This window comes from Megascapheus bottae, chromosome 11 (assembly GCF_031878675.1).
Source record: "Megascapheus bottae isolate mThoBot1 chromosome 11, mThoBot2.hap1, whole genome shotgun sequence".
Taxonomy (NCBI): domain Eukaryota; kingdom Metazoa; phylum Chordata; class Mammalia; order Rodentia; family Geomyidae; genus Megascapheus; species Megascapheus bottae.
The window spans coordinates 57,408,297-57,434,908 of record NC_143519.1 but is presented as its reverse complement, the minus strand read 5'-3'; the positions used below and the strand labels follow the sequence as shown (position 1 = coordinate 57,434,908).

The 26,612-nt window shown below is 41.1% G+C and overlaps 3 protein-coding genes across 3 annotated transcripts in view; 2 read left to right on the top strand and 1 right to left on the bottom strand.

Annotated features, from left to right (window-relative positions):
• Positions 1–1,119, bottom strand: part of Lnx2 (ligand of numb-protein X 2) — a 76,624-nt gene extending 75,505 nt beyond the window's left edge. Inside the window, exon 1 of the mRNA XM_090342340.1 lies at positions 971–1,119. The gene's annotated coding sequence lies outside the window, so the exon portion shown is untranslated. The remainder of the gene's footprint in view (positions 1–970) is intronic.
• Positions 1,120–2,630: 1,511 nt separating this feature from the next.
• LOC150057140 (DNA-directed RNA polymerases I and III subunit RPAC2) lies at positions 2,631–4,143 on the top strand. Its single transcript, XM_090342337.1, has 2 exons — positions 2,631–2,712; positions 3,589–4,143. Exons 1-2 carry the CDS (start codon positions 2,687–2,689, stop codon positions 3,962–3,964), a joined length of 402 nt encoding a protein of 133 aa, XP_090198463.1. The 5' UTR covers positions 2,631–2,686; the 3' UTR covers positions 3,965–4,143.
• LOC150057139 (protein POLR1D-like) overlaps positions 2,631–26,612 on the top strand; it is a 47,516-nt gene continuing 23,534 nt past the window's right edge. Inside the window, exon 1 of the mRNA XM_090342338.1 lies at positions 2,631–2,712. Coding sequence (XP_090198464.1) covers positions 2,687–2,712 — 26 coding nt within the window. The 5' untranslated portion in view covers positions 2,631–2,686. The remainder of the gene's footprint in view (positions 2,713–26,612) is intronic.

Here is a 26,612-nt window from a genome sequence, read left to right as displayed (position 1 = left end):
TCTCAGATCCAACACTTCATCAGTGCTGTGTCACAGTACACACAAGAGAAAAATCAAAATCTGTCCTGGGCAGAAGGCCAATTTCCAAGTAAGAACTACTGCTACAAGAATGTGAAATTTGTAAAGCCAAGGCAGTTCCAATAAACTAGAGCTCACAACTGTTTCCCAACTGCACTACCAAAGGTTCCACTCGTCTTCTTTTCTCAGATCCTTTTATTTTCTTTTTAAGTAAAAGCTGTTCAGTCAAGCCCATGCCCGCTGTACCTTGTATCCCGACAGAAAACAAATGTCTAGATGTATAATCTTAAATATAAGCTGAAGCACTAAGGGGGGGAAAAAATCGTACGTGTCACACACGCGCACGCGCGCGCACACACCCAAATCCTGATCTAAAACGCGTGGCATAAAGCTTTGAGAAAGCAGTGATGAATTTCTTGAGTGGTGCTTTGTGTGCAAATGCTTCCGAATCGAGATCTATACATTGAAATTACTCCGGGGACGATGTCCGATCTCTCCCACACACTTCCCCAGCCTTGGGGGTGGGGTGGGGGAAGCATTCTCAGGCAACAGGCTGGGGCTCCGAGCGTCACCCCATTCCCAGTCACAGGCACACACAGAAAAAAAAAATTTAAAAAACGACGCAAAGCTCTGCAAGCCAGCGGCGGCTGCAGCCGCTAACAGCCGGGCCCCCCACCGCACCCCCACCCCACCCCACCCCGTCCGCCTTCCACGCGCCGACCCAGGGCAGCGCCTCTTCCAGCCCGGCACCCGGTTCACGAGGCCCCCCGCAAGCCCGGGAGAGCCAGGCGAGCCGCGGAGGTCGGCGGCTCCGGACGGACAGCGGCGCCGCTCCGGCCGCCTCCTGGGGCGCGGCGCTGCCCCACACCCCGCCGCCGCCGCCCGCACCTGAGGCGGCTGCCCGCAGCCGGCGAGAGGGCACCGCGCGAAGCGGACGCGCAAAGTTACTCACTGGGAAAACGCGGCTGCCCGGGGCGCGCACACAGCTCACGGCACCGCAGCCCAGTGCCGGCTGCCGCTCTCCGGGACCGGCGGAGGGAGAGCCGAGAGCCAGCCCGGAGGCTCCGCTCGGCCGGGACTCAGAGCCGCCGCCGCCGCCGCCGCCGCCGCCGCCGCCGCCGCCGCCGCGGATTTCCTGGCAAGAAGCAAACTCTGGCCAAGACTTCACTTCTCAACCGCCCCTGCTGCCTTCCCGGGGGCGAGCGCCGGAGCCCAGCGGCCCAACCCGACACGCACCTGGACCAATAGACAGCGGCGTGGGGCGGGACACAGGCGGCTTCGCCTATCCGAGAGCTCAGGGGGCGGGCCATCGCTCCCTGGTTAGAGGGAGCCAGCTCCGCCCCTCGCCGCTGCCCTCCCCCACCGCTCTGGGCTGTCCCCGCCGCTCGCCTGATTCCTCTGCTGAAGGAGCTCCAGAAGTGTCTACGCACGGCCGCGACCGCCGCGGGGAGGGTGGAACAGCTGTGTGGAGGGGGACGGAGGGGGGAGTCTGGGGGAGAGGAGGGAAGAACAGGTGGCGTAGGGAAGCAGAAATGTAGGTGTGTGGGGCGAGCTTGACAGCTGGGATAGGACTGAAGGACTGGCCGGGGTCTAGCAGGGCGGGGAAGGAAGATCGGCTGTTCACCGGGGCTGAGCGCCTAGAGGAATGGAGAGGGGAGGTCCTAAGAAAGGAAATCGGACTTCGAGGCAGCTGGTGGAAAGGTGGCCGAGGCGGGGCTGAGGCCACCTGCAGGGAAAGGCGAGCGTGAGGTCCGGCAGGTGGAGGTTGGCCAAGCCTCAAGAAGGGTGACGCCCGTAGCGAGGTGGACGTACTCCAGGGATAGGGAGGATAGGAGCAGAGAAGGAGGCAGTAAGGGAGAGATGGGTGTGTTTTCCTCCCCAACTCGAGCTCTGCTCCCCAAAAGCTGTCCCTTTGGCCCAGTAGAGATGTACAGCTGCGGGAAACCCGGTGAAATAAAGACCATCTGAAAACATAGCGTCGTTATTTAATTCATCTTTTTTTTTCCCCCCGGAACTAGCCCTCTCAATTATCGAGATGTATCGATCAGCCACAACCTGGTATCCCCTGAATGAAAGGTTCCTTAAAGACTCGGAGCCCAGGACGTGCCCATTTGGGAGCACGACCGTGTTCCCCCCCACCCCCGACCCGGGTCCAGCAGCAAGTCAGAGAAAGGGCCAGACTCCAGATTTAACAAGGTGATTTGGGAAGCCGCAGGTGAGGTCCCCGCTCCTTTCGCTATCACCTGAGACAGGTATAGGAGACAGAGCCCCGACGCTTACTAGTCTGAAAGTCAGCGTAGAGGATGGGTGGGGGAGAGCGGTGTGAGGGTGGAGCGGGACCTCGGATTCCCCCCCCCACGCCCACTCTGGGCTCGGGCTGGCTGGGCGAACGCGGAGCGAGCCGCCCCGCGCCGCGCCGTCCCCCTGCACGGGGCGCGCGCACGCGCTCTCGCCTTCCTCGCGCCAGGGGCGGGGCTTAGGGCGGGGCCTCTACGCCCCGCCCATCCGTCGGGCCCTGCCGCGCCGCTGCGGCTCCGCCCCGCTCCTTCCGTCTTCCGCTCCGTCGGTGGGTCGTTCATCCTTCCTGCTTCTCCCGCACGTTTGATGTTATGGGGCAGAGCCTCCTTTCCTTCCGTCCCACCTGAGGATCCCGGAAATCGCCCCCGCGATGGAAGAGGACCAGGAGCTGGAGAGGTAACGGCCGAAGAGGCAGATGGAAGCGGAGCGAGGCAGGAGTGGGGGGGGGGAGGGTCGGATCGGGTCGTGCCGGGTGAGGACCGCGAGTGGCGGAGGGGCACGCGGCCTGGCTCGGCCTGGCAGGAAGGCCTGACCGTGGAGGCGTTGAGAAGAGGGGAGGAGGAGAGGAGAGAGCGTGGTTGAATGGGAAAGAGCAGGGGGCGCGTAGCTGTGGGTGTACCGAGAGATACTCCCCGAGGCACGTTAGCTCTCAGTTAAGCCACCAAGCCGCCCAGCCCCATTAGAGCCCGGTGTCAGTGCCCGCACCGGGCCAGGGTCACCCTGGCGCGCTGCACTAAGCCTCAGTCTCTTAACCACCTCTCACCGACCTTCTCTGTATAGATGGCTCGTAAGGCTTCTCTTTCCCGAGTTCTTTTTTCTCCCTCTTGCTTATTAGACTCTGTGGTTCAGATCTCCCGCATTCTAGTGTTCTTCTCACAAAAGAAAAGAGTTTGATGAGCTGCAGTTTCTGTTTTCGCGCTAAAGTCATCTGTGTTCCCCTAGGCCTAGCCACTAACTCCCCTTTTAGCTTCCAGCAAGCCCTGCCCTGTGCTAATCCTTTCTCTCGTGACTCCACTAAAAAGAATTATTGTGGCAGACATTTCAGGTTTTCTGAGAAGATTCCCCTTGTGGCCAGTGTGGGTGGTCAAAGGGAGTAGGGAGGAATTGGAAGCCTTTAATGGGTAAAGGCAGGAAAAATGAGAGGCTTATAACTTTATGTAATTGAAGTGGATTAGAGAAATGTGCCCCAATTGCGATTTAGTAAATGGAAAAAAGATAGTTACAAAAACGATATTCAGTATGATCTCATTTTTATAAAAACTATGTGTGTAGAAAAATGTCTGGATTGAAGACCTCAATGGCTGAAGGCGAGAGGAAGACAGCCCTGGAAATGGTCCAGGCAGCTGGATCAGATAGACACTGTGTGACATTTGTATTGCACGAGGAAGACCATACCTTAGGAAATTCTCTACGTTATATGATCATGAAGAACCCGGAAGTGGAATTTTGTGGTTATACTACAACCCATCCTTCAGAGAGCAAAATTAACTTGCGCATTCAGACTCGAGGTACCCTGCCAGCTGTTGAGCCATTTCAGAAAGGCTTGAATGAGCTCATGAATGTCTGCCAGCATGTACTTGACAAGTTTGAGGCCAGCATAAAGGACTATAAGAATCAAAAAGCAAGTAAAAGTGAATCCACATTCTAGTTCCTTATGCAGAATACAAGGGGGACTATACTCATGATCATGCAGAACCCAGAATTAGAAGTTTATGATTACAACATACTCTGTCCTTCAGAAAAATAGCTACTGCACGATTAAGACTGTTGGAATCTCTTCAAGAACCTGTGTATTTACCCAATAAATTCCCTCTTTTCTTTAAAGTAGTTTGAGTGGTTTCTATTCCTTTCAACCAAATGATCCTCAAGAATTACTCATTCCTCCCTTCTTAATTGAGCCAACTTTGAAAGTGAGGAAACTGAGAAAATCAGGAGCCAATAAAAGTGATCTTGGGAAGTAAAGGTAATTGTTCCTGATGGGCTGGTGGTGAAAGGGTCAGGTACAACTGACTAAGACTCAGTAGACTAGTTTGTTTTAAAAGCAGGGAAAGAAGGTTGGAATGGGAACTGGTCTTCTGGATAGACTTTGTTTTTAGTAATGAGAGTTATGTCCATTGCTATGATTGGTGGATTGGGCACAGGTGGAATGGGCACAGGTGGAATGATAGGAGAATTTTGAGAATTCTGGTTTTGTATCAAGCATTTTAGATGGTGTCTAGCTCCATCTTTGTGGTGTTTGTAGGCCAGCTAACAAGTTAACGCTTGGATTTCAGGACACTAATAAAATATTCAGTCATGACCTGAGTAAGCCAAAATATTTTGATTTTTTTTGTTTGTTTGATTTTGTGGGGGGGGGGTGTTTTGTTTTGTTTTTTCTTTTTGGTTTTTTTTGGAGAAGACTGGCATAGCCTGTTACTAGGTAGGTGCTTTTAGTATAGTCTAGCGTTACAGAGAAGCAACATTTGATAGTAAGGTCAAGAAGGAACATTCTGTGTGGAAGAAACATTAGTGAATCATATCAAATAGCCATTCTGTCTACCTTCCTTCTACCCTCCCTTGTTTCATAACTATTCTTTCACCTTAAATATCTATCAAGCCTAAAGCCCAAGTACTCTCCTTCCATGTACTATGCTTTGGAGAGTTTTACTACCCTACTCTTAATTATCTGGCTTCCCAACTATGGGTGAATACATCTATGTGATTTCATTTCACTGTCTTTCCTGATTGTGCTATTTACTGTGCTCTTGTTAGTGCTTGTGTTGTCTAACCACTATACCAACTGGCTTATCATTATGGGTCTGGTACCTACAACAATGCTTGACAGTATTGGGCACTTAGTAACCCGTGTAGGTAGGGCTTGTAATCTTGCAGTCACTGACATTTGACCTCTTAGCTATAAAGCCTACATTTCCCATGTTCAGTCTACTTTGAAGATATTTCCAAGGCAAGCTGTTTCTGTGCCTGTAATCTCAGCTCCAAAATATGGTGTGAGGCTAGCCTAGGCAAAAAGGTAGCCATACCGTTTCAGTTGTGATCTCAGTAGATGGATAACTAGGACTGTGGGCTGAGGATGACCACAGGCAAAATGGTAAGAAAGACCCTACCTGAAAAATAACTGAAAGAGGGGCCGGGAGTTTGGCCTAGTGGTAGAGTGCTTGCCTAGCATGCATGAAGGCCTGGGTTCACATACATAGAAAAAAGCCAGAAGTGGTGCTGAGGCTCAAGTGGTAGAGTTCTAGCCTTGAGGAATACCCAAGGACAGTGTTTAGGCCCTGAGCTCAAGGCCCAGGACTGGTTAAAAAAACAAAACAAAACAAAAAACCACAGGGCTAAGATAGAAAACAAGATAGAATCTGTTTTGGACATAGGAATTAGAGAAGATCTTTCCAAGATTACAGGAAAAGACGGACCTGGCTGCGTGGTGTGGATAGAAAATGTATGCTGGAGGATGTGTATGCACAAAGGTCCTAAATAAGCTCATATTTTGAGGAACTGAAGGTGGGAGAAAGCTACTTAGCATACTAAGCAAAGAGAATTCACAAGTTGATGCAAAACACTTTCTGATGGGTGAGGGAGAAAACTGGGCAGGACAGATAAAATAACCAAGAGTCTTGTGTAGAAAGAAAGATTGCCTGAAGTCTGCAGGGGCTGGTGCAAGGATGAATTGGCCTAAGAAAGGGGAAGGGAGGTAGCATCAATCATACTTACAAAATGAAAAAGTCACTTGGTCACTAGCTGACCAAGTGATCTATAACAGCAGTTCACTCAAAATAAATTAATGATTTAAAATCAGAAATTCTGTTCAGCTTTGAAAGTACCTTTAAAGAGCCAATCATTAAAGAATATGATTATATACCAAAGGCTTTTAATGCATAATAATTCAGAGTACTTACCTAGCACTTTCCATTTTCAAAGCACTTTACGAACAAGTTATTTATAAATTGCATATAGCTGTAACATCTAAGTGCTCTTAATTAATTGGCATAAAACAGGTTCATGCAAAAACTGTATAGATGAACAGGTGTCTGCATAAGAAGTGATCTACTTACTGATCTGAAGTGCCTTTCTAAGAAATACAAAGTCATTTCAGGTTCCATGGGCCACAATTTCCCATACATACTTTCATTTCCCTTAAATGTGTTAATAAGATAGCCTTCAGACATCTTTTTTTTTCATATATTTTTATTGTAATTAATAGAAGGGTTACATTATATTTGCCAGATAGAAGGTACATTAATTCACATACATTTATACCCTTTCTCATGTCTTGGTCCCCATTTCCCTCCCCCCTTCCCCTTCAGACATCTTTTTAGACAGATTTTTATAACATTCTTCAAACTTGGCTTCCAGGACATTTACTCAGACTTTCCAGTCTTTTTTTTTTTTTTTTTGTGGGTCAAGGGGCTTAAACTAGGCCTGGGCACTATCCCTGAGCTCTTTAGCTCAAGGCTACCACCCTACCCCTGGGCTTGGGCGTTGTCCCTGAGCTCTTCAGCTCAATGCCATCACCTTACCCTGGAGCCAAGCCCCACTTCCCATTTTCTAGAGTTTGTTTGGAGATAAGAGTCTCAGGTCATTTTGGGCTGGCTTTGAACCTTGATCTTGATCTTCAGATCTCAGCCTCCTGAGTAGGATTACAGACTGAGCCACCACTTCTGGCTAATATACAAATTCTTAATGCTCATTTTTCTTTTGTTACTTTTAACTTGGTAAAAATGTCCTGGTACAATTTCTTCTCAGTAATGAAATTTTCCCCAGACCTAGACTCCTGAATCTTGCAGTTGTTTAGCCAGCAAGTATGTATGTAATATTAGCAATACCTGAGACGTGGTAGAAATAAGAATATAATATAAATCTATCTAAAGGCCTTAGGTTTTGTACAAAACACATAGCGTTTACACATGAAAAAGATACTCTACAGTTGTGCTAATATGTAGAGTATTAAATATCAAACAGGATGGAATATGTGAAACATTTGAGATTCATTCATAGCCGCATTCCCACCCCTGTCCTAGGTAGGTGCCTTTTAGGAACTTGTGGAATATGGAATTTGAGGAACTGACAAAATATTATATTCAGGGGAAAAAAATGGAGAAAAGAGAAGGTGGAGAAGTGAGCAGATTGGCTGTTGCTGCTGGCTGCTCTCACTGAGTTGCTTTAAGGGACTGTTTCAGCCAAAAGTGGCAGTACATGCCTCTAATCATAGTCTTGGAAGGCAAGAAAATCAAGAATTCAAGATCAACGGCTGAGTGAATTGCTCAAGTGGTAGATGAAGGTCCTGAGTTCAAGCCCCATTACCACACACAAAGCATTTCAATATTTTCTGCATACGTTGTTGAGACATATTATATACAAGCACACTTAAGGATCTGGGATATAGCAAGGAACAAGTTAGCCTTTGTATACAGGTAGAAAATAAATGCATAAATATACACTCCAATTCCAGCTAATAATATAAACTGGAAGTAAGAGAATGATGGCCAGGAGAACACACTGAGAATTAAGTAATTAAGGTTTTTTCTTTATTAACTGGTACTTGGACAACAAAATAAGACCAAGTATAAATGAGAATAAGTCCAGATTTTTTTTTAATTGAATTTAGAAGCCAGGCACTGGTGGCTCACTCACACCTATAACCCTATCTACATGAGAGGCTGAGATCTGAGAATCACAGTTCGAAGCCAGCCTGAGTAGGAAAGTCTCTAAGATTCTACCCCCACTAAGCTACCAAAAAAGCTGGAAATAGAACTGTGGTTCAAATGGTAGAGCATTAGCCTTGAGCAGAAAAAGTCAAAAACAGAACCCTGGGCCTGTTACATTATTCATCAATGAAAATTATGAGTGAAAAAAATAAATGTCGTAGTTCTTTAAGTGTGTGTGGAACTTAGTGCCTAACTTTATATTACTTTAATCTATATATATTTTGTAAATTACAGTAAAAGAATATTGTATGAGGGGCCGGGAGTTTGGCCCAGTGGTAGAATGCTTGCCTAGCATGCACAAAGGCCCGGTTTCGATTCCTTGGTACCACATACATTGAAAAAAGCCAGCGTGGTGCTGAGGCTCAAGTGGTAGAGCTCTATCCTTGAGAAAGTCCAAGGACAGTGCTCAGGCCCTGAGCTGTCAAAAAAAAAAAAAGAAAAAGAATATTGTATGAGACTGACAAGTATGTAAAATACAGATGTTTAATTAATGTGTATGTTTGTATGAAATGGAGTTTATTTTATTATGTACTGGCACTTGAGCTTGGAGCCCTGTGCTTGGTAGGCAGGCAGGGGCTGTTACCACTTGAGCCATGACGTTACTTTTTTAAAAATTTAAATGTTAGCATATATAGAGAGGTGATATGTCGAGGGTTACAGTTATATAAATCAGTTCATGAGTACATTTTTTTTTTTGCCAGTCCTGGTGCTTGAACTCAGGGCTTGGGCACTGTCCTTAGGCTATCTCAAGGCCAGACCTTTACCATTTCTGGCTTTTTCTATATATGTGGTACCAAGGAAGCAAACCCAGGTCTTTGTGCATGCTAGGTAAGCACTCTGCCACTAGGCCAAACTCCCTGACCAATACATTTCCTTTTTTTTTTTTTTTTTTTTTTGGTGGTGATGGGGCTTGAACTCTAGGCCTGGGCGCTGTCCCTAAGTTCTTCAGCTCAAGGCTACTTCCCTATCCCTTGAGCCACAGCCGTACTTGCAGTTTTCTAGAGGTCAGTTGGAGATGAGTCTCATGTTCTTTAGTGCCCAGACTGGCTTTGAACCTTGATCCTCAGATCTTAGCCTTGTGAGTAGTTAGGATTACAGACATGAGCCACTGCGCCAGCTTACATTTTTTTTTTTTTTTTTTGCCAGTCCTGTGGCTTGAGCTCAGGGCCTGAGCACTGTCCTTGGACTTTATCAAGGCTAGCACTCTACCACTTGAGCCACAGCACCATTTCTGGCTGTGGAGTGCTGAGGAATCAAACCCGGGTCTTCATGCATGCTAGGCAAGCACTCTTTACCACTAGGCCAAACTCCCAGCCCCTTACATTTCTTTTTGAACAGTGTTATCCCTCTCTCATTTTCTCCCACTTTTTCACCTTCCTCTCCAAGTTGTAAAGTTCATTTCCAACATAGTCTCTAGTGAGTATCACTGTTGAATTGGTTTACTCTTTGTCCTACCATTTCTGTCCCTTCCTTTCCCCAAATCAGATAAACTTATATACAAGGCAAGGGGTGTAGAATAAACAGTGATATCAGGGAACATACCAAAGGACAAAAAAAAAAAAATAACTGCAAACAGTATAATTAAAAGGAAAAAAAAAACTCTTGTTTCTATTTCTTGGAGTTCGTTTCAATAAACATTTTATTTTTTATGTCATGTATATAATTTTTGTATGTCATTTATGTCATATGCACATAGCTATTGAGCTACTGTAGTCCTCTCCTAAGATTATCCTAGACATATTCTAGTTATATTACATATGAAGGAAGACCCTGTAGCTTATGTTTCTTTGGGTCTGGTTTACTTAATATAATTTTTTCCAAGTCTTTCCATTTCATTACAAATGGGGCAATAGCATTCTTTCTGATTGAAGCATAGAATTCTATTGTGTGTATATACCATATTTTCTTGATCAGCTCATCCACTGAGGGGCATCTAGGTTGATTCCGTATCTTAGCTTTGGTAAATAATGTTGCAGTTACAGGGCTGTGGATTGTTTTTTGTTTGTTTGTTTTACTTAAAATTATTCTTTTGTGGTATTGGATTTGCTTTTGTAGTTACTTTTTTAATAGAGCCTTTTCTTTCTATGTTCGTTATTCTCTTGTAGTATTACTCATTATATTTCAACAAATAGGTTGGTTTATAAATTTTCTAAGGTAAAAACTTTGAACAAATAAATCCTTAGTCATTTCTGTGGTTTTTGGCTCTGTTTAGCCTAATGGAGCTTTATAATATAAATTTGAGGACCCCTGCATTGTAGAGTCCCAAACCGTTAAAGCTTTTAAGAAAACAAAAAAAACACTTGAAATAATATTTCTATTAATAGATAAAAATCAAAGATAAGTGGACTGGCTTTCTGCTCTTTTCAAAAGGAAATTAACATTCTGCTGGAACATTCATAATCTTCCCAGAGCATCAAGATAAGGAAGGAAAAGCAAGTTTTGTAGCAGATGGCTACCTGGTGTGGTGCCAGGTATTTGGAATGTTGAGAGGGAAGCCAGGACTCAATCTAGGTCACTTAGCATGAAACTACATAAAACAGACTATATTGATATTTTTCTCTAGTATTTGCTGTTCCTCAAAAACTCCCTATTTGTTATGCATATGTCAAATAGGAGAGCTACCAGGATGCCTGTTTGTTTTACTCTTCGGACTTGTGTCAAACCTAAAAACAAAACAAAACTAGGTAAAATGTCAACAATTATAGTAAAAGGACTACATGAGAAAGCCAAACTGCCCATAGCATCTAATGAGGCAGAAGCTAGATCTGTTGCCTTAAACAGCCCTTTAGGTTTGGGATTGGTTTATTTTTCTTTTTCAAGAGAAGAGACTTTTTCTCTAGCTACCTCTTTGCCAGGGTAGTATTATATGTATTTCAGCATCAAAGGGTGATGGCTCAAGACTAGAGCTCCTAAGACCTAGATTGTGAATATGATTGACATAGCCTTACTCTATATCTTAAAAAAAATTGGGTAAATAACACTCATTTTATTGGGTACTATGAAGAGCAAATGTTAGCCAGCTGCCAGAAGCTCATATTTATAATTCTAACTACTTGGAAGGCTAGGGTGTGGAGGGTTTAGATTTGAGATCCACCTAATCAAAAAATTTCATGAGATCCCCTTCTTGGCTCATAGCTGAACACAGTGGCTCAAGTCTGTCATTCAAACTGTATGAGTGGCTGAGATTAGGATGTTTGCAGTTCCTGGCCAGTTCTGGCAGAAAAGTCTGTGAGAGTACATCTCCAATAAAGGAAGCTAAGCTGGCTTCCCCCAGCACAAGCTATCCAGGAGAATTAGAGAACACAAGACCAAAATGACCAATCACAGCAGTGACATCCTATCACTTCTCTATTCTGTTTGTTAGCTGTGAACCCAAATGTCCAACCATAGTCATTAGGCCAACCATCTTAGATGCTGCCTGCCATAATTACCTTCCCTGAAATATCATGTGGTCCCTCAGAAAAATTTCCATCACTTTCTATCCCCCTTCCTTGTTGTTCCTTCATCGTTGTCATTGATAACTAGCATTATATTTTTATTTTTTTGTTCTTTTTGTGGGTCATGGGGCTTGAACTCAGTCTGGGCGCTGTCCCCGAGCTCTTCAGCTCAAGGCTACCACCCTCCCCTTGAGCCAAGCCCCACTTCCCATTTTCTAGAAGTTAATTGGAGATAAGAATCTCAGGTTCTTTTGTGCCCGGGCTAGCTTTGAACCTAGATCCTCAGATCTCAGCCTCCTGAGTAGCTAGGATTATAGCATGAGCCACTGCGCCTGCCTGGCTATACTTGGATTATTTATTGTTAACTTCATTTAAACTTAAGTTACCCAAAGGCAAGGACTTTGTCCTTTTTTGCTACTATCCTCAATTCCTAAATCTGGGTCACACTGTAGGCTTTCATTAACACATTCAGTAAGTAACACAAGCACACACATTCACAATGAATATCAAGAGTACAAAATGGAGGGAAAACTGTAGGGACAGATGGTTTGTAATGATATAGGTATATTCCACTGACATTTCTAGATTCCATAACAAGCTATCAAGCAAGCTTCAAGAAGACAAATTCATGCTAGGAGCCTGACCTGGTATAGAGTATTTGCTTAGCATGCATGAAGCCCTGGATTCAATTCCTCAGTACCACATACACAGAAAAAAATGGAAGTGGTGCTGTGACTCAAGTGGTAGAGCTCTAGCCTTAAGAAAGCCCAAGGACAGTGCCCAGGCCTGAGTTCAAGCCCCAGGACTGGCCAGAAAAACCCACAAATTCTTCAGTATACAAGTAACCCATGCCTACCTTTGGGAAAGCTGGGGATAATATACATCTTAGAAAGGCTGAGGAAGGGTGGTTATGCTTTATGTATGTTCTCTTTCATTTCTGCTTTTTCTGTTCCAAAGAGCCTTTAGTGCCATCTCCGTCAACTTTTATCCTATGATCCCATGCTCTGTATGTGATCTTTTCTTCTGTTGATCAGAAATAAAAGGTAGCTTATCTCCTATTGAAATTAATCAAAGCACATTTTTATTTGAAGTACCATTGTAAGACAGTAGTAAGGATTTTCACTGGATTCTTATCCCCACGGAGTTTTAGTAGAGCAAAAGTTGTAGGATTCTTGTGGGTATTGAGAGGTTGAATTCTAATGGTTTGATTCTAAGGGACACTTTTTCAGTAACAAATACTGCATCCATCCCTAACCACATGTCTCATAAGCCATTTATTGCAAATAGGATTGTTTTAGAAAAATGCAGAATGCATGATTTTGTTTTTTCCAGAAGCTATGTAAGATCCTGCTGTGTCCCAGATGAACCTCATTTGACTCCTACTCATAGAGTTTGCAATTTGATTGAACCAAATCACTGAAACTGTAAAAATTCTAAAGAATAGTTATTATTTCTTTCAACTCTTAACATTGAAGCCCTCTCTCCCCAAACCCTTACCTTGCAGTATTTTTCTATAGTACTTAACTCTTTTAATATATATACAATTATAATTTACATATTAAAAATAATAAATATTAAACATACATACTCTCACATATGCTCTATGAATATATATTTTCATCTTACTGTTAATCATGGATAGAAACAGTGCATGGTTCATAATATATTCTCAAATAAATGTTTATCAAATGAATTAATAGAAGATAAACTCTGCATCTTTCTTTTTCTTGTTAAATAACCCAAGAGCTGAACTAGAATTTTTAAGGCTAAAGTAACTGTTTTATGAGCTTTGAGTTAATTTGTACTTGGATGTCTTTAGCTCATAGTCTATTATACATAGATGACAAGATGATGACAAGTCTGACCTTGAAGTTCATTTAGGCAAAAGGTGATCATGACTGGAACAGGCAAAAACAAATACCAGGGGAGTAGTCTGCACAGTAGAAACAAGCAGATCTGACAGGCAGGTGATTCCAGAGAGTTCACCAGAACTGAGAAGAAGCAAACATGTTTATAGACTTACAGAAGTCAACATGTGGCTTTGAAATACCTCATTCCAAGGCAGAAAGTGTTGATTTGTGAGCATCTTCTCTATTTTATATACCTATTTTGTTGGCCTCAGTTGGGGAATCCACAATAGATAATTATTTTAAAAACTTCCAGTTTTGGGCCAGGAGTTTGGCCTAGTGGTAGAGTGCTTGCCTAGCATACACAAAGACCCAGGTGGAATTCCTCAGTACCACATACATTAAAAAAAAGCTAGAAATGGTGCTGTGGCTCAAGTGGTAGAGCTCTAGCCTTGAGAAAGCCTGAGGACACTGCTTAGGCCCTGAGTTCAAGCCTAGGACTAGCAAAAACAAAACAAAAACTTTCAGGTTTTTCCAGATGGTGGTGGCTTACACCTGTAATCCTAGCTACTCAGGAGACTGAGTTCTGAGGATTGCAGTTCAAGGCCAGCCTGGGCAGGAAGGTCAGTGAGATTCTTACCTCTAGTTAACCACCAGAAAACCGGAAGTAATGTTGTGGCTCAACAAGATAGAATGCTAGCCCTGAGCTGAAGGGTGTAGGGACAGCACTCAGGCTCAGTGTTCAGGCCCCACGACTGACAAAAAACATCAACTTTCAGTTTTGTTTTGGTTTAGTTTGATTTTGCCTGTCCTAGAGCTTGAACTCTGTGGAGCCCTGAGTACTTTCCTTGAGCTTCTTAGGCTCATGGCTAACACACTACCGCTTTAGCCACAGCACCACTTCTAGCTTTTTCTCAGTAGTTTATTGGAAATAATAAGGGTCTCACAGTTTTTCCATGCTAGCTTTGAACTACAATCCTCAGATCTCAGCCTCCTGAATAGCTAGGATTCAGTCATGAGCCTCCATCCAACTTGTTCCTGACTTCTCTTATTCAAGACTGGCACTCTACTACTTGAGGTACAGCTCCACTTCCCTTTGTTTTTTGGAAGCAAGAATTTTGCAGATTTTGTTACTCTGGCTGGCTTCAAGCTACTATCCCCAGATCTCAGCCTCCCTAGTAGCTAGATTATAGGTGTGAGCCACCAGCACTTGGCTTTTGGGTATATTTTGCCCCTACTTCCTAAAATGAATGTTTCTTTGCTGAAACATTGTCAGAAATTTCAAGTCTTAATTGGCTTGAAACATACGGAGGACAAGACCAAGAATTAAATGGAACGTTCTATAATTTGATGTCTGTTGTACCATTTTTATCACATACACTTTACACTAAGCTAAATAGATCTGATAGTTTTCTCAGAGATCCTTACAAGTATTTGGTCCACAACTCTATTTCTCACCACCATAAACAAGTTATATGAGATGAGGGAATAATAAAGTTTAATTGGAACAAAGTTCAGGAAACACGCATCATTAAGATTCTTCATCTAAAGTTATTTCAGAAACTGGTTTACTTGCTTCCTCTGTTCTGCATACTTAATCAAATAAATGTTGGTACTTGCAATACTTAGGAGGGTTTTTCTTCAAAATGATTAATATGAAATTGGAGAGCTTCAATTATGGCCACATTCCCTGGAGATGAGAAATAATGTGATCATCATGTTTTTTGTTCAAGTAGCTGAGTTTGATTTTTTATTCTACATCAGACGATGATCAAAGCCTTCCAGGCTTGATGCCTCAATTTTATTGTTGCTTTTGTTTGATTGTTTACTTGTTTACATGTAAAGATTGTACTTTATTTTTGAATGGATAGGAAACTATGGATTGTAGAGGCTTAAAGTAGAAACTATTCTCTTCCAAATGTGTCTTTAAAACAGTGCCTACTGGTGTATCATTTTCTGTTGTCCAAACTTGTTGCAAGCCAGCAAAGGGTTCCCTTCCTATTTGCTTCTTCTAATAGGTTGATCTCTATGTGAACTATGCGCTAAGGAGCAAGCCAGGACATGAGGAAGCCAACAAGCCTCATTCCTAGCCAAAATCAGATGGCCTAACAGCCACGTAACTGTGACTGTAAAGCAAGAAGACTGATTCAAGTGGGAAAACCAGTTTTCTCCTCCTTCAGGATTTGATAGTTTTCCCATTTATAGAAAAGGAAACTGAGGGCTCATGTTAAGTAACCAGCCTAAGGTTATATAGCTACTAAGACTTAATCATGAAAAGGATCAAAGACTTGGCATTTGCTTAAAAGTCTAGATGAGTTTACTGGTGATACTTAGTTCATGAAAATATGACTTTCTATATTACTAAGTAAACTACATTGTCATTATCTTGAAGTTTAATCTCCTTATCCTTGTTATACCAAAGCACCTCTTGAACACTGTCAAAAGGTAGAGAAAGATTTTCATGGATTGAATAGAATAAGGATGTATCTGTTAACTGAAAGGTTTCCAGATATGAAGTCACAAACTCAAGGCTAGAGTCAGCTGTACCCCCTTAGTGTTGACTTTGGCATGCCAACTTTTTCCAAGCCTAAGTTATTTAGCTGGTAAAAGTGGAACAACAAGGTCAGGGGTTCTGAAAATCAGTGCAGTAACATATGTTGCATTTGTGTGTGAACATGGTACATATATGTTTTTGTTAATTATAAAATGGTTATTTAAAAATAATATATTCGGTGCCTTGTAGTTGCAAAGTAACTATATATTTTATCCCCATAGAAACTCTGAAAAGGCTGTAAAAAGTTTACAGATCCCTTAGCTCTAATCTTGAACATGAAAAATATAACAAGTGGACAGCCTTACTCTCTCACTACTGTATTCTGGTTGCTACCTCATTTTTTTAAGGTGACTTATACATATCCTCAGTTCAAAACTCTTATGTAGGCCAGGTATCTATGGTTCATGCTTGGGATCCTAGCTACTGAGGAGGCTGAGATCCAGAGGATCAAGGTTTGAGGCCTACTAAGTAGCAATATTTGCCAGATTTCATCTCCAAAATAACCATCAAAAGCCAGGTTGGAGGCATGGATTCATGGTAGAGTGCGAGCTTAAACAAGGGCAAATCCATGAGTTTAAACCCAAATTCTGACCAAAATAAAATGTGAAGTTCTAGTGTACACAATTAAATTATTGGTTAATCCTTCTCATTCTGGATTTGGACTTTTCAGATACGAAATTATGCTCTGAAGCTTGGATGTTTCAGAACACAATTAGCACTGAGATAGTCTTAGTAGTAATAGTGCAAGTACTTATGATGTCACAAAATAATGAGCCTGGACTGAAACAGTTTTTCTGATTTTTCCCTAGAGTGATTCTATCATGTCATCCAATCTAGAAGAAGAAGAAATGTTATTGATGGGCATAGCCCATCATGAGCATAGCCTAGTGATAAATGCTCACCTAGCATGCACAAAGCCCTGGGTTCAATTCCTCGGTACCACATACACAGAAAAACGCTGGAGGTGGTACTATGGCTCAGGTGGCAGAGTGCTAACTTTGAGCAAAAGTGTCCAAGGACAGTGCCCAGGCCCTGAGTTCAAGCCCTAGGATTGCAAAACAAAAAACAAAATACTATTGATAATTTTTGCTTTGTTTAGATTTCTTACTTTCTGAGACAGTCTTGTTACCTAGCCCAAGCTGGTCTCAAACTGATGATAATTTCAGCCTAAGGATTCCTCAAGCCCCAGTCTCCTGAGATTACAGTCATGTGCAATCACAGTTGGCCTTAAAATAATTTTGAATTATGATCTCTCCCCCTTCAAAAATCAGATCATTGGGTAGATATAAGCAAGTTAATTTCTCTAAATCATCAAAGAGCATTGTAAATACTTTCATTTAACACTTCTCTGGAAACACTGTATGTATAAGAATTAATATAGGGATTTCGTTATGGTTAAATGTCTTCTCAAGCAGATGCTATAAAAGAATTGTGACTTATTTAGTTTCAATTTATCTATTTATATTTTATGGTCCTGGGGATTGAATTGGCTCCACACTTGCTAGGCAGTTGCTCTATCACTTGAGTCATTCCTCCAGCCCCTTTTTGTTTTTTTGTTTTTTTGTTTTTGGTCTGTGATAGGGCTTGAACTTTGAGCCTGCTCATTGTCCCTGAGCTCTTCAGCTCAAAGCTACCGCCTTCCCCCTTGAGCCACAGTGCCACTTCTGGTTTTCTAGTGGTTAGAGATAAGAGTTTCACAGACTTGTGAGTCTTCTATGCCTGGGCTGACTTTGAACCATGATTATCAGATCTCAGCCTCCTGAGTAGCTAGGATTACAGGTATGAGCCACAAGTGCCCAGATCCTTTTTGCCTTCTCCCCTCCTTCCCCTCCCTCTCCCCGCCTTTCTCTCTCTCTCCCTCTCTCTCCCTCTCTCTCCCTCTCTCTCTTTCTCTCTTCCCTCCCTCCCTCCCCCTTCTTTCCTCTTCTCCCTCTCCCTCTCTCCACCCCTCTCTCCCTCTCGTCCTGGTGCTTGAACTCAGGGCCTGGACACTGTCCTTAGACACTTTTTGCTCAAGGCTGGTGCTCTGCTCACTTGAGCGACATACCATTTCCAGCTTTTTCTGTGTATGTGGTACCAAGGAATCAAGCCCAGGGCTTCATGCATGCTAGGCAAGCACTCTATTACTAGGCCACGCTCCCAGCCCCCTTTTTTACATTTTTCAAGATGGGGTATTGCAATATGCCTGGGCCAGCCTGGGCTGTAGTCCTGGTGCTTTCCATTGTTGCTATGGATGAGAAACATGGCACAGCCATAGATTGAAATGTAGTCTTATGAACTTTGTTTTTGCTGTGGCTAGCTTCAAACTGATCCTTATCTTTTTCTCTCAAGTAGCAACTTTTATTACAAGACTTTTTTTTTCTAAAGCATTGTTTCATCCAGCAACTATAGCTGTTGTTCCACCCTAAGGATGGTTTGTATTTCAATAGTAGATGGTTCTAGTATGTACAGCTATTTAAAGAATAGCACTAGGACTAGGTTTAAGGCTTTTAAATAACTTGTAAAACAGTATGCCTTTGAATAACCAAGATCTCACTAGAGTTCTTGATAGTCTTATAGCTGGTTTCTGATGACATAATCCTCACCCATATTTCTCTCTGATATTTTTTTCTTTTGATACCTGATATATGATGTGATATGATAGAATTTTCTAGGCCTCAGGCTTTTATCCTATAGAGAGTTGTTTTTATGAGCTGGTTCCTTCTCTTCCATTACCTCTGTATCCTTTCTAAATGCATCTTCATTACCATTGAAATCAGCATCTATAAGAATGTGTTTAGGGCTGGGAGTTTGGCCTAGTGGTAGAGTGCTTGCCTAGCATGCAGAAGACCCGGGTTCGATTCCTCGGCACCACATACATAGAATAAAGCTGGAAGTAGTGCTGTGGCTCAAGGGTAGAACTCTAGCCTTGAAAAAGCCCAAGGACAGTGCTCAGGCCCTGATTTCAAGCCCAGGGCTGGCAAAAAGAAAGAGAGAAAGAAAAAGAAAGAAAGAAAGAGTTACATTGCATCAGAGGAGCTGTAAAATATCAGCTTGCTGAAAAGGAAGCATCTCTTTGAAAACAAGGTAAAACCCTACTTTCCTATTTATCCACTTTTGGCAGACTTTGTTTAATGTACCATCTAAGTTTAGTACTTCAAAAGTACTAAAAAAAAAAGTTTAGTGCTTTTTTTTTTTCCATTCCTGGGGTTTGAACTCACTGTCCTTAGGCTTTCTCAAGAGCAGTACCCTACCACTTGAGCCACAGCACCACTTCTGGCTTTTTCTGTGTATGGAGTACTGAGGAATCAAATCCAGGTCTTTATGCATGCTAGGCAAGCACTCCACCACTAGGCCACACTCCTGGCCCCATGCTTTCTCTAAACACTTTCTTTAGGAGACAATACTCTGTTTTTGGTTTGTGTTTTGAGCATATTCTTCTCTCCCTCTCCCCCTTCTCCCTTCTCTCTCTCCCTCCTCCTGCCCCCTTCCTCTCTCACTCTTTCCCCCTCTCTTTTTCCTTCTTTCCCTCACTTCTTCTTTCACAACTTCCCTTTCCCCCTCCTCTGTGCATGCACATGCTTCATTACTATAGTGCAGAAAGGAAGGTTTTCCAAAAGTGTTTGAATTCATGTATGTATATTAACTAAGATGTTTGCTTAATTTTGAAATTGCTTAGTGCAATTTAACTTCATAATATATAAATTAGCACTTGAAAAACAACTTGAAACTTGGCCATTATAAGGTTAAAAATCAAGAATTTTCTAACTTTATAGGGAGAACTACTATATCCTTGTAAGTAGTGCTTGATGCCTAGAACATGAAAAGTAGAGAACATGTAGCAGTCACAAGCCCGTGCCAGGGGATCATGTAGCAGGAGGGCAGCACCCTTGCTCCAGAGCAAGCTGCACTCCAGGCTCTTCATCATTCTCCAAAGTTTAACCTTGCTGTGGGGCATAGGCTTTCTCTTTCTTCAATACAAAAGTATTGATGATTCTTCTAATCATTGCATAATTTTTTTTCCAAGTTAAAGGACTCAGTTCAGTTGGTGACAGGTAAATTATTTATCTTGATAAAACACCTTCTGGAGACTTGTTTTTATGTTGTCTTAAGATGAACACACTTTTTAAGGAATACGATGATTAGAAAATCCTACATATTCTGAAAATGGGTTCATTGTTTTTCATTCCTTGGCTCTTAGCTCTGAAGATAATTTATAATCATTTAGTGAATCAGACACTGGATTCTATAAGGGGTGCACAGCTTTTTTCAAGCAGATTACTTTAGCCTGACACCACAGAAGGACATAGCTCCAGTATGCTGGCCAGACTTTGTGCTGAATAGGCCATCCTCAGGGCTGAGATCCAAAGACTCCAAAGCATTGTTAGGATAGTCTACTGAGGGCTGCAGATCATTTGTACCAAGTAAAGCTCTTTTAGGATTAAAAGAATGATTACAGACCCAGCTTTCAGTGAGGAGATTTTTCTGGTGTATTTATCAAAAGATTGTTCTACACTTAAAAAAAAAAAAGCTGTGGAGGCAAACCATAAAGACTTTATATTGTAATGTTTTCTTTTTCACAATTCCTGTGATTTTTTTGTTTGTATTTTGAATAGCTTTGGCATTGGGAATTTTATTTTATATTTTGTGCTTTTTACTGTGTCATTCTCTTTTACTAAAGTCAAGCAGGTGCTTTATTAGCTTTACTCTGCTTGGGTATTGGCTCCTTTCCATGTCTATCTTTCTAGATGTTAAATCCTTTCTTTTCCTGCAGGTTTTTTTTTTTTTTGCACCAGTTTTGTTCTTCAAGCATCTGTTTTCCTGAACAGAAGGGTAAATATTTTTTATTAAGTAAAAGAGCTTAATATTTTCAACTTTACACTCTATCTGGACTTATTTTTTCCAGCTAATATTTTAGTGGGACATGTATATATATATTTGAACCTATCAATTGGCCTAACCAACAGATATGCTGTCCTTAGTATTATATATATAATTCACGGACTTTTCCATTCAGAGTTTATTTCCTAAGCAGTCTTACTACTACCTCCCGTGAAGTCATTTTTAGTAAAAGATGCTTTTCTTCATAATTTAACTTAAAATTTACATTTACTTGGGTCTCACAATATGAATTGAAAATTAATCATATTTTCTGCATCAGGATTTAAGAATAAGTATTTGTAAAAATACATAATACTTGCTGCTTTGAAAATGAAATTAGTGTAATTATAGCCAGGTTCATGTCTTATGAAATAAAGTTTTCCTCTAAGAGCTAATTTATTAAGAATCAACACATGTTAAATATTAAGTGGAGAAGTCATCTAGAATAGTAACCCAACCTCAGGTCACCTGTTCATAAATAACTGCAGAGATTTGTGAATTTTGAAGTTTGAGTGAAGATTGTGGGTTTTTTTGTTTGTTTGTTTTTGGTTGTTGTTTGGGGATGGGTTTTCTGGGGTTTTTTCTCTGTGGTCAGGGGCTTGACAGCTGTCTCTGAGCTCTTTTGCTGAAGGTTAACATTCTACCTCCGAGCCATGCTTCTTCTGGTCATCTGGTGGTTAATAGAAGATAAAAATTTCACACTTTCCTGCCTCTATCTTGACATTACTACAAAAAGAAAAACAAAAAATGAGTAAATGACTGCAAATACAAAAGATGAGCTGGATGTTGGTAGCTCATGCTTATAATCCCTAGCTATTCAGGAAGTTGGGATCTAGGAATGCAGTTCAAAGCCAGCCTGAGCAGAAAAGTCTGGGAGACTTTTATCTCCAATAAACTACTCAGAAAAGGCCAGAAGTGGTAGACCACTATCGTTGAGCAAAAGAAGCTCAAGGACAGAACCCACACCCTGATTTTAAGTCCAGGACTGGCAAAACAAATTAATTAATTAAAAATATATGTGACAGAATTTATTACATGCATGTTATTAATGAGTTGGTCACATGTAGATACAGAAACGCAATTTATATATTAATGTTTATTCAATAAAATTAGTTTTCCTCCACTGATTTCTGTAAAAAATTGAGATAATCATGATTTTTACATTGTTTCATAACAATGAATTTCCTAAAAATATTAAAACATAATGTAACTATTCAATATGCATAAATTTTGTCAAAACGCCTTCATATTTTCTAGACTTACAAAAGCCAGAAAATTTAGTCCAAATAAAGTATCATCCTCATGACAACCCTTTTATGTCTCTAAGATAATGATCATCAACTTGTAAAACACCATCAGTAATGTCTTTGATATTCTAACAATGATTAAAACAGTGCTTTTTCTTCTCTTTGAACTGTGTGTCTATGAAATCATTAATACTAGAGTCACTGTTTCTCCTCTCTTAGTTCTACTAACATCATCATTTAAAAAAAAGTAAGTGCCTTTTCTCATAAGTCTCCCTGTGCATTATAAAATTGGTGTTCTACATTCTCCTAGGATATCCAGCATTAGCTTTTATTTGTTGTTTTTATTTGGTGAGGTTTTTGTTTGTTGTTTGTTTTTGATGCCTGTCCTGGGGCTTGACCTCAGGGCCTTGGCACTGTCCTTGGATTTTTTTTTTTTTTTTTTTTTTTTTTTTTGCTTAAGACTAATGCTTTATCACTTGAGCCACTGCTCTACTTATCACTTTTGCAGTGTTCCATTGAACACACAGACTCTCCTGCCCAGGCTGCCTTTGAACCGTGATCCTCAGATCTCAGCCTCCAGAGTAGCTAGGGTTACAGATGTGAGCCACCAGTACATGGTTAGGGCTTTCTGGTGTTTTTTCAGTGCTAGGGTTCAAATCCAGGGTTTTGCACAAACCAGGCAGGTACTCTACTACTGAGATAAATCCCGAGGATATTTATTTTAAAGTACGTATATCATTCTTACTTTGATATACAATCTCTAACATTAAGCCTTTTAGGAAAGGACCTTGCTGACCATAAAAATCACGATACTGAGACAGGTGATTACACCTGTAATTTCAGCGACTTGGGAAGCTAAGATATAGAAGTGCAGTTTGAAGTTAGACCAAATAAGACGTTTTTTAATTTAAAGTGACATGAGCCGGGTGTGTTGGTTTGCACCTGTAATCCTAGCTACTCAGGAGGCTGAGATCTGAGGATCAAGGTTCAAAGCCAGCCTGAGCACAAAAGGACCTAAGACTCTTATCTCCAATTAACCTCTAGAAAACTGGAAGTGGGGCTTGGCTCAAGGATAGGGCGGTAGCCTTGAGCTGAAGAGCTCAGGAACAGTGCCCATTGCCCATTCCGAGTTCAAGCCCTATGACCCACAAAAACATAAATAAATAAAATAAGAGTAACGTGAAAGCCGTGCTGGTTTACATCTGTGATCCCAAGTACATGGCAGGCTATGCTAGGATCACATGTTCCTGAGCAATAACCTGAAAAATAAAGGCAAAAAAAGACTGGGGGCTTGGATCACGTAGTAGAGTGTTTACCCACTATGCATGAGGCCCTGAACTCAGGACTGGGGAAAAAAGGAGGGAGAGGGGGGTGGAAGAATGGAGGAAAAGAAGGGAAAGAGGAAGGAAGGGAAAAAATTAGTCCTTACAGAATAAATGCATCATACAGAGTGACTAAATGTAGCATAACTTACAAATATATTTTAGTATTTTCATCTGTTTTAGTCCAAATGCTAAGTTATACCTAACTCCAACTTTGATGTTGTTTCTACTAATCTACATGATGGTCACTTAGGCATTAGTGGCTGCTGGTTCATTATAAGTCTCTATAGGCAGCTGTTTGCGGCTACCCAGCAGTGATCCGATCATCTGCTCACATTTTTTAATCAGTAAGTTCTGTGGTCTGACATCAATCCTTACTGAAGATCAAGTAGATTGTTCCATTTTTCTCTCCAAGTCTTATTGCTGCATTATGGGAAGATACTTAGTAAAACTTCTGTTACAGTCTTCTTCCCAGTACATGCAAATAACTCAGTTTGTGAACCGGTTGACTTCAGCATTGACCCTGAGCAGAACCTGTCAGAGGACTCACTACTCAACAGTAGCAAATGATGCGGGGTTTTGCCAGTTCTCTAAGAAGACTCTGTTCTTGTCACCAAGTCATGCTTGTTTGAACACATTCTTTATTTAACCTCTTTTTTCATCTGTAATGAGATACCTACTGTACTTTACAGTTAATTGATCAAAGGTGACTTTATAAAAGCTTACAGAGGCACAAAACAAGGAAAGCTGCTAATGTCCCTGCTCTGTTCCTGCTTTCCTTCACTGCTGGAGGTTATATGCAGATCCATTAGACATTTTTTTTTCTTTTGGTACTGGTACTGAGGCTTAAACTCAAGTCCTTACACTCTGACTTGGCATTTTACACAAGGCTGCCACTCGACCACTTGAGCTACATCTCCAATTCTGGCTTTTTGCTGGTTAAAGATAAAAGTTTCATGGACTTCTGTCTAGGCTGGCTTTGAAATAAAGTCCTCAGATCTCAGACTTCAGAGTAGCTAGGATTATAGGTGTGAGCTACTAGCACTCCACTCCATCTGAATCTTAACTTTCCTTTTTGAGCACTTTATTTGGGGTTAGCTTCTCTGGTTTTATTCTTTTCGACTTACCATTTTCCTGTTTTCTTCATTATTTGATTTTTCTTTCAATTTGGTACTTTACTTTAGTCATCTTAAATTCCTTAGTTCACCAGAATAGTTTATAACTGTTAGTTGGTTTGAATGAATAAAAAGAAAAACAGACCCAGACACCTCAAAACTAATTTGTTTGACTCTGGGTTTTAAGATGATTTTGCACCAGATTTGCATTCCCACTTGGGTTTTATTTAAGCTGCGGTTATGATCAGTTGACGTTCCTTAAGTATGTGCCAGCCGGCTGATAGAATAAGTAGGCCTGAGGGAGCTGAACGAGGAAGGACAACGACTGTAGGTGATGTTCACATGAATCACTGAAAACTGACTGTAGTTTGTTTCTGTGCCCAGAAAACTGTCCATTTAATGACCCGGCCCTCTTGATCTCTATTTCATGGAATATTCAAATATCATGAATTTGTTTTATGAAAAAAAACCTAAGATATATAAAGGAGATAGAGGATGTTTAAAGGAACAAATCATAAAAATCCATGCACCACTGCTTATTAAGTTTGGACATTTAGTTGACCTGTTTTAACATGGGTCTGATTTATTCGCAACTTCATTTTCCATACAAGTCAGTTGATTTAAAATTTCATTTCTCTTAAAACTTTATTTCTCTTAAAACTTCATTAGAATAAAAAATTTGAATGATAAAAAAAATCCATACACCAACTATTGCCTATATGTCTGAGTAATTGTCTATTTAAGTTCAATATGTATATATCTCCTATATTTAACTCCTGCTTATATTTCAATTTCATCATCTCATCAAAAACCTTCTATTTGCAGACATATTGCTGTTTCACGGTGTTTAGCTTCTGTGTTCATGTGCAGTAGGAATTAGATTCACTTGGGACTCTAGTAGCAAGAGTTTCAGAGAAAACATTTGAGGCTCTAGAAATGAGGAAACTTTTGACTTTTTTCCCTTAATTTTAAAATAGTGGTGTTGCAAGAAACTGCTGTTCTGTTTGGAAGAAAAGCTTTGCCAGAGGAACTTGGACAGGAGAATGTTGGGTGGGAAGTAGTGCATGTTCAGCATTCTTAGAACAAAATAGTGAGCAGTCCTTCATTCCTCTCGCCTCTCCACTGTCAGACTGTCCCCTACTTCTCTTTGAATGAGGGCCAAGCAGGGCAGCTCTGTTAGGCCTCCTCACTTATTTTATTTAATTTTTTCCATTTAATGCATGGTAAAGTAAAATTTTATCCAGCATTTTCTGAAGGATTGTTTGCAGGGAAGAGAGGTAGTATAGTAGGTTAGTCAGGTACATACGAATCTCAGGAGCGGGGCTGTGGGTACGACATGTGCTGTGGGTTATAGCTAAGCCTCTCCTAGAATCTTCTATCCTTGGTGAATATATTTCACCTCACTCAGTCTTGCTCCATATTATACCTTTTATTCTCTTTAGTTGGACTTACAAAACAGAAGTCATTCTTAATCATGCAGGTAAATTAATAGTGCTAGAGAATTAAGTAAAATTGAAGCTAAAGAATCAGAATCAAACTTGATAGCTCCTGGAAGAATCTAGAACATGCCTTTGAGGTTTCCACAGGTTCTTTAGTGGATATTGTTTTCTTCTTTAGATATTCTGTATTTCAGCTGCATTGTAAACTCGTGTAGGCTTTTGCATCAGAAAGCCGAAGTAGAAAGCCTAGCAAATATTTTATGGCTTTATGAGACAATGTATTCTAGTTTATTTGTAATTGAAATATTGTTCATAATTGAGGAACTGCCCAAACAAGTTTTCTTCATTTGTATTGTCATGGCAAAAGAGAATGGGTGGAGCAGAGTACGACTGAAGATCTGCTTTTATTTAGAAATTACCTCATTGATTGTGGGAAGAAGGGATGTTTTGAAGATATTTATGCTTTTTAATTTTTTAATTATATAAAGGTAAAAATGAATCTCTTTTTTGAGCTAGAAAGGGTAAAATTTTCATGAAACAAAATATTGAATAAAATTGTCAGATCCTTCTATCCATAGACTATTATTTTGGAGGAGGGTTCTTTTTTTGAAAAATACTTTTTATTATTATAAAGGTGATGTACCAGAGGAGTTACTGTTACATAAGTCAAGTAATGCAAACATTTCTTTTTGGACAGTGTGACTCCTTCCCTTGCTTCCAGTTTTTCCCTTCCATCCTCACCTACAAGTTGTATAATTCATTTTCAACATAGC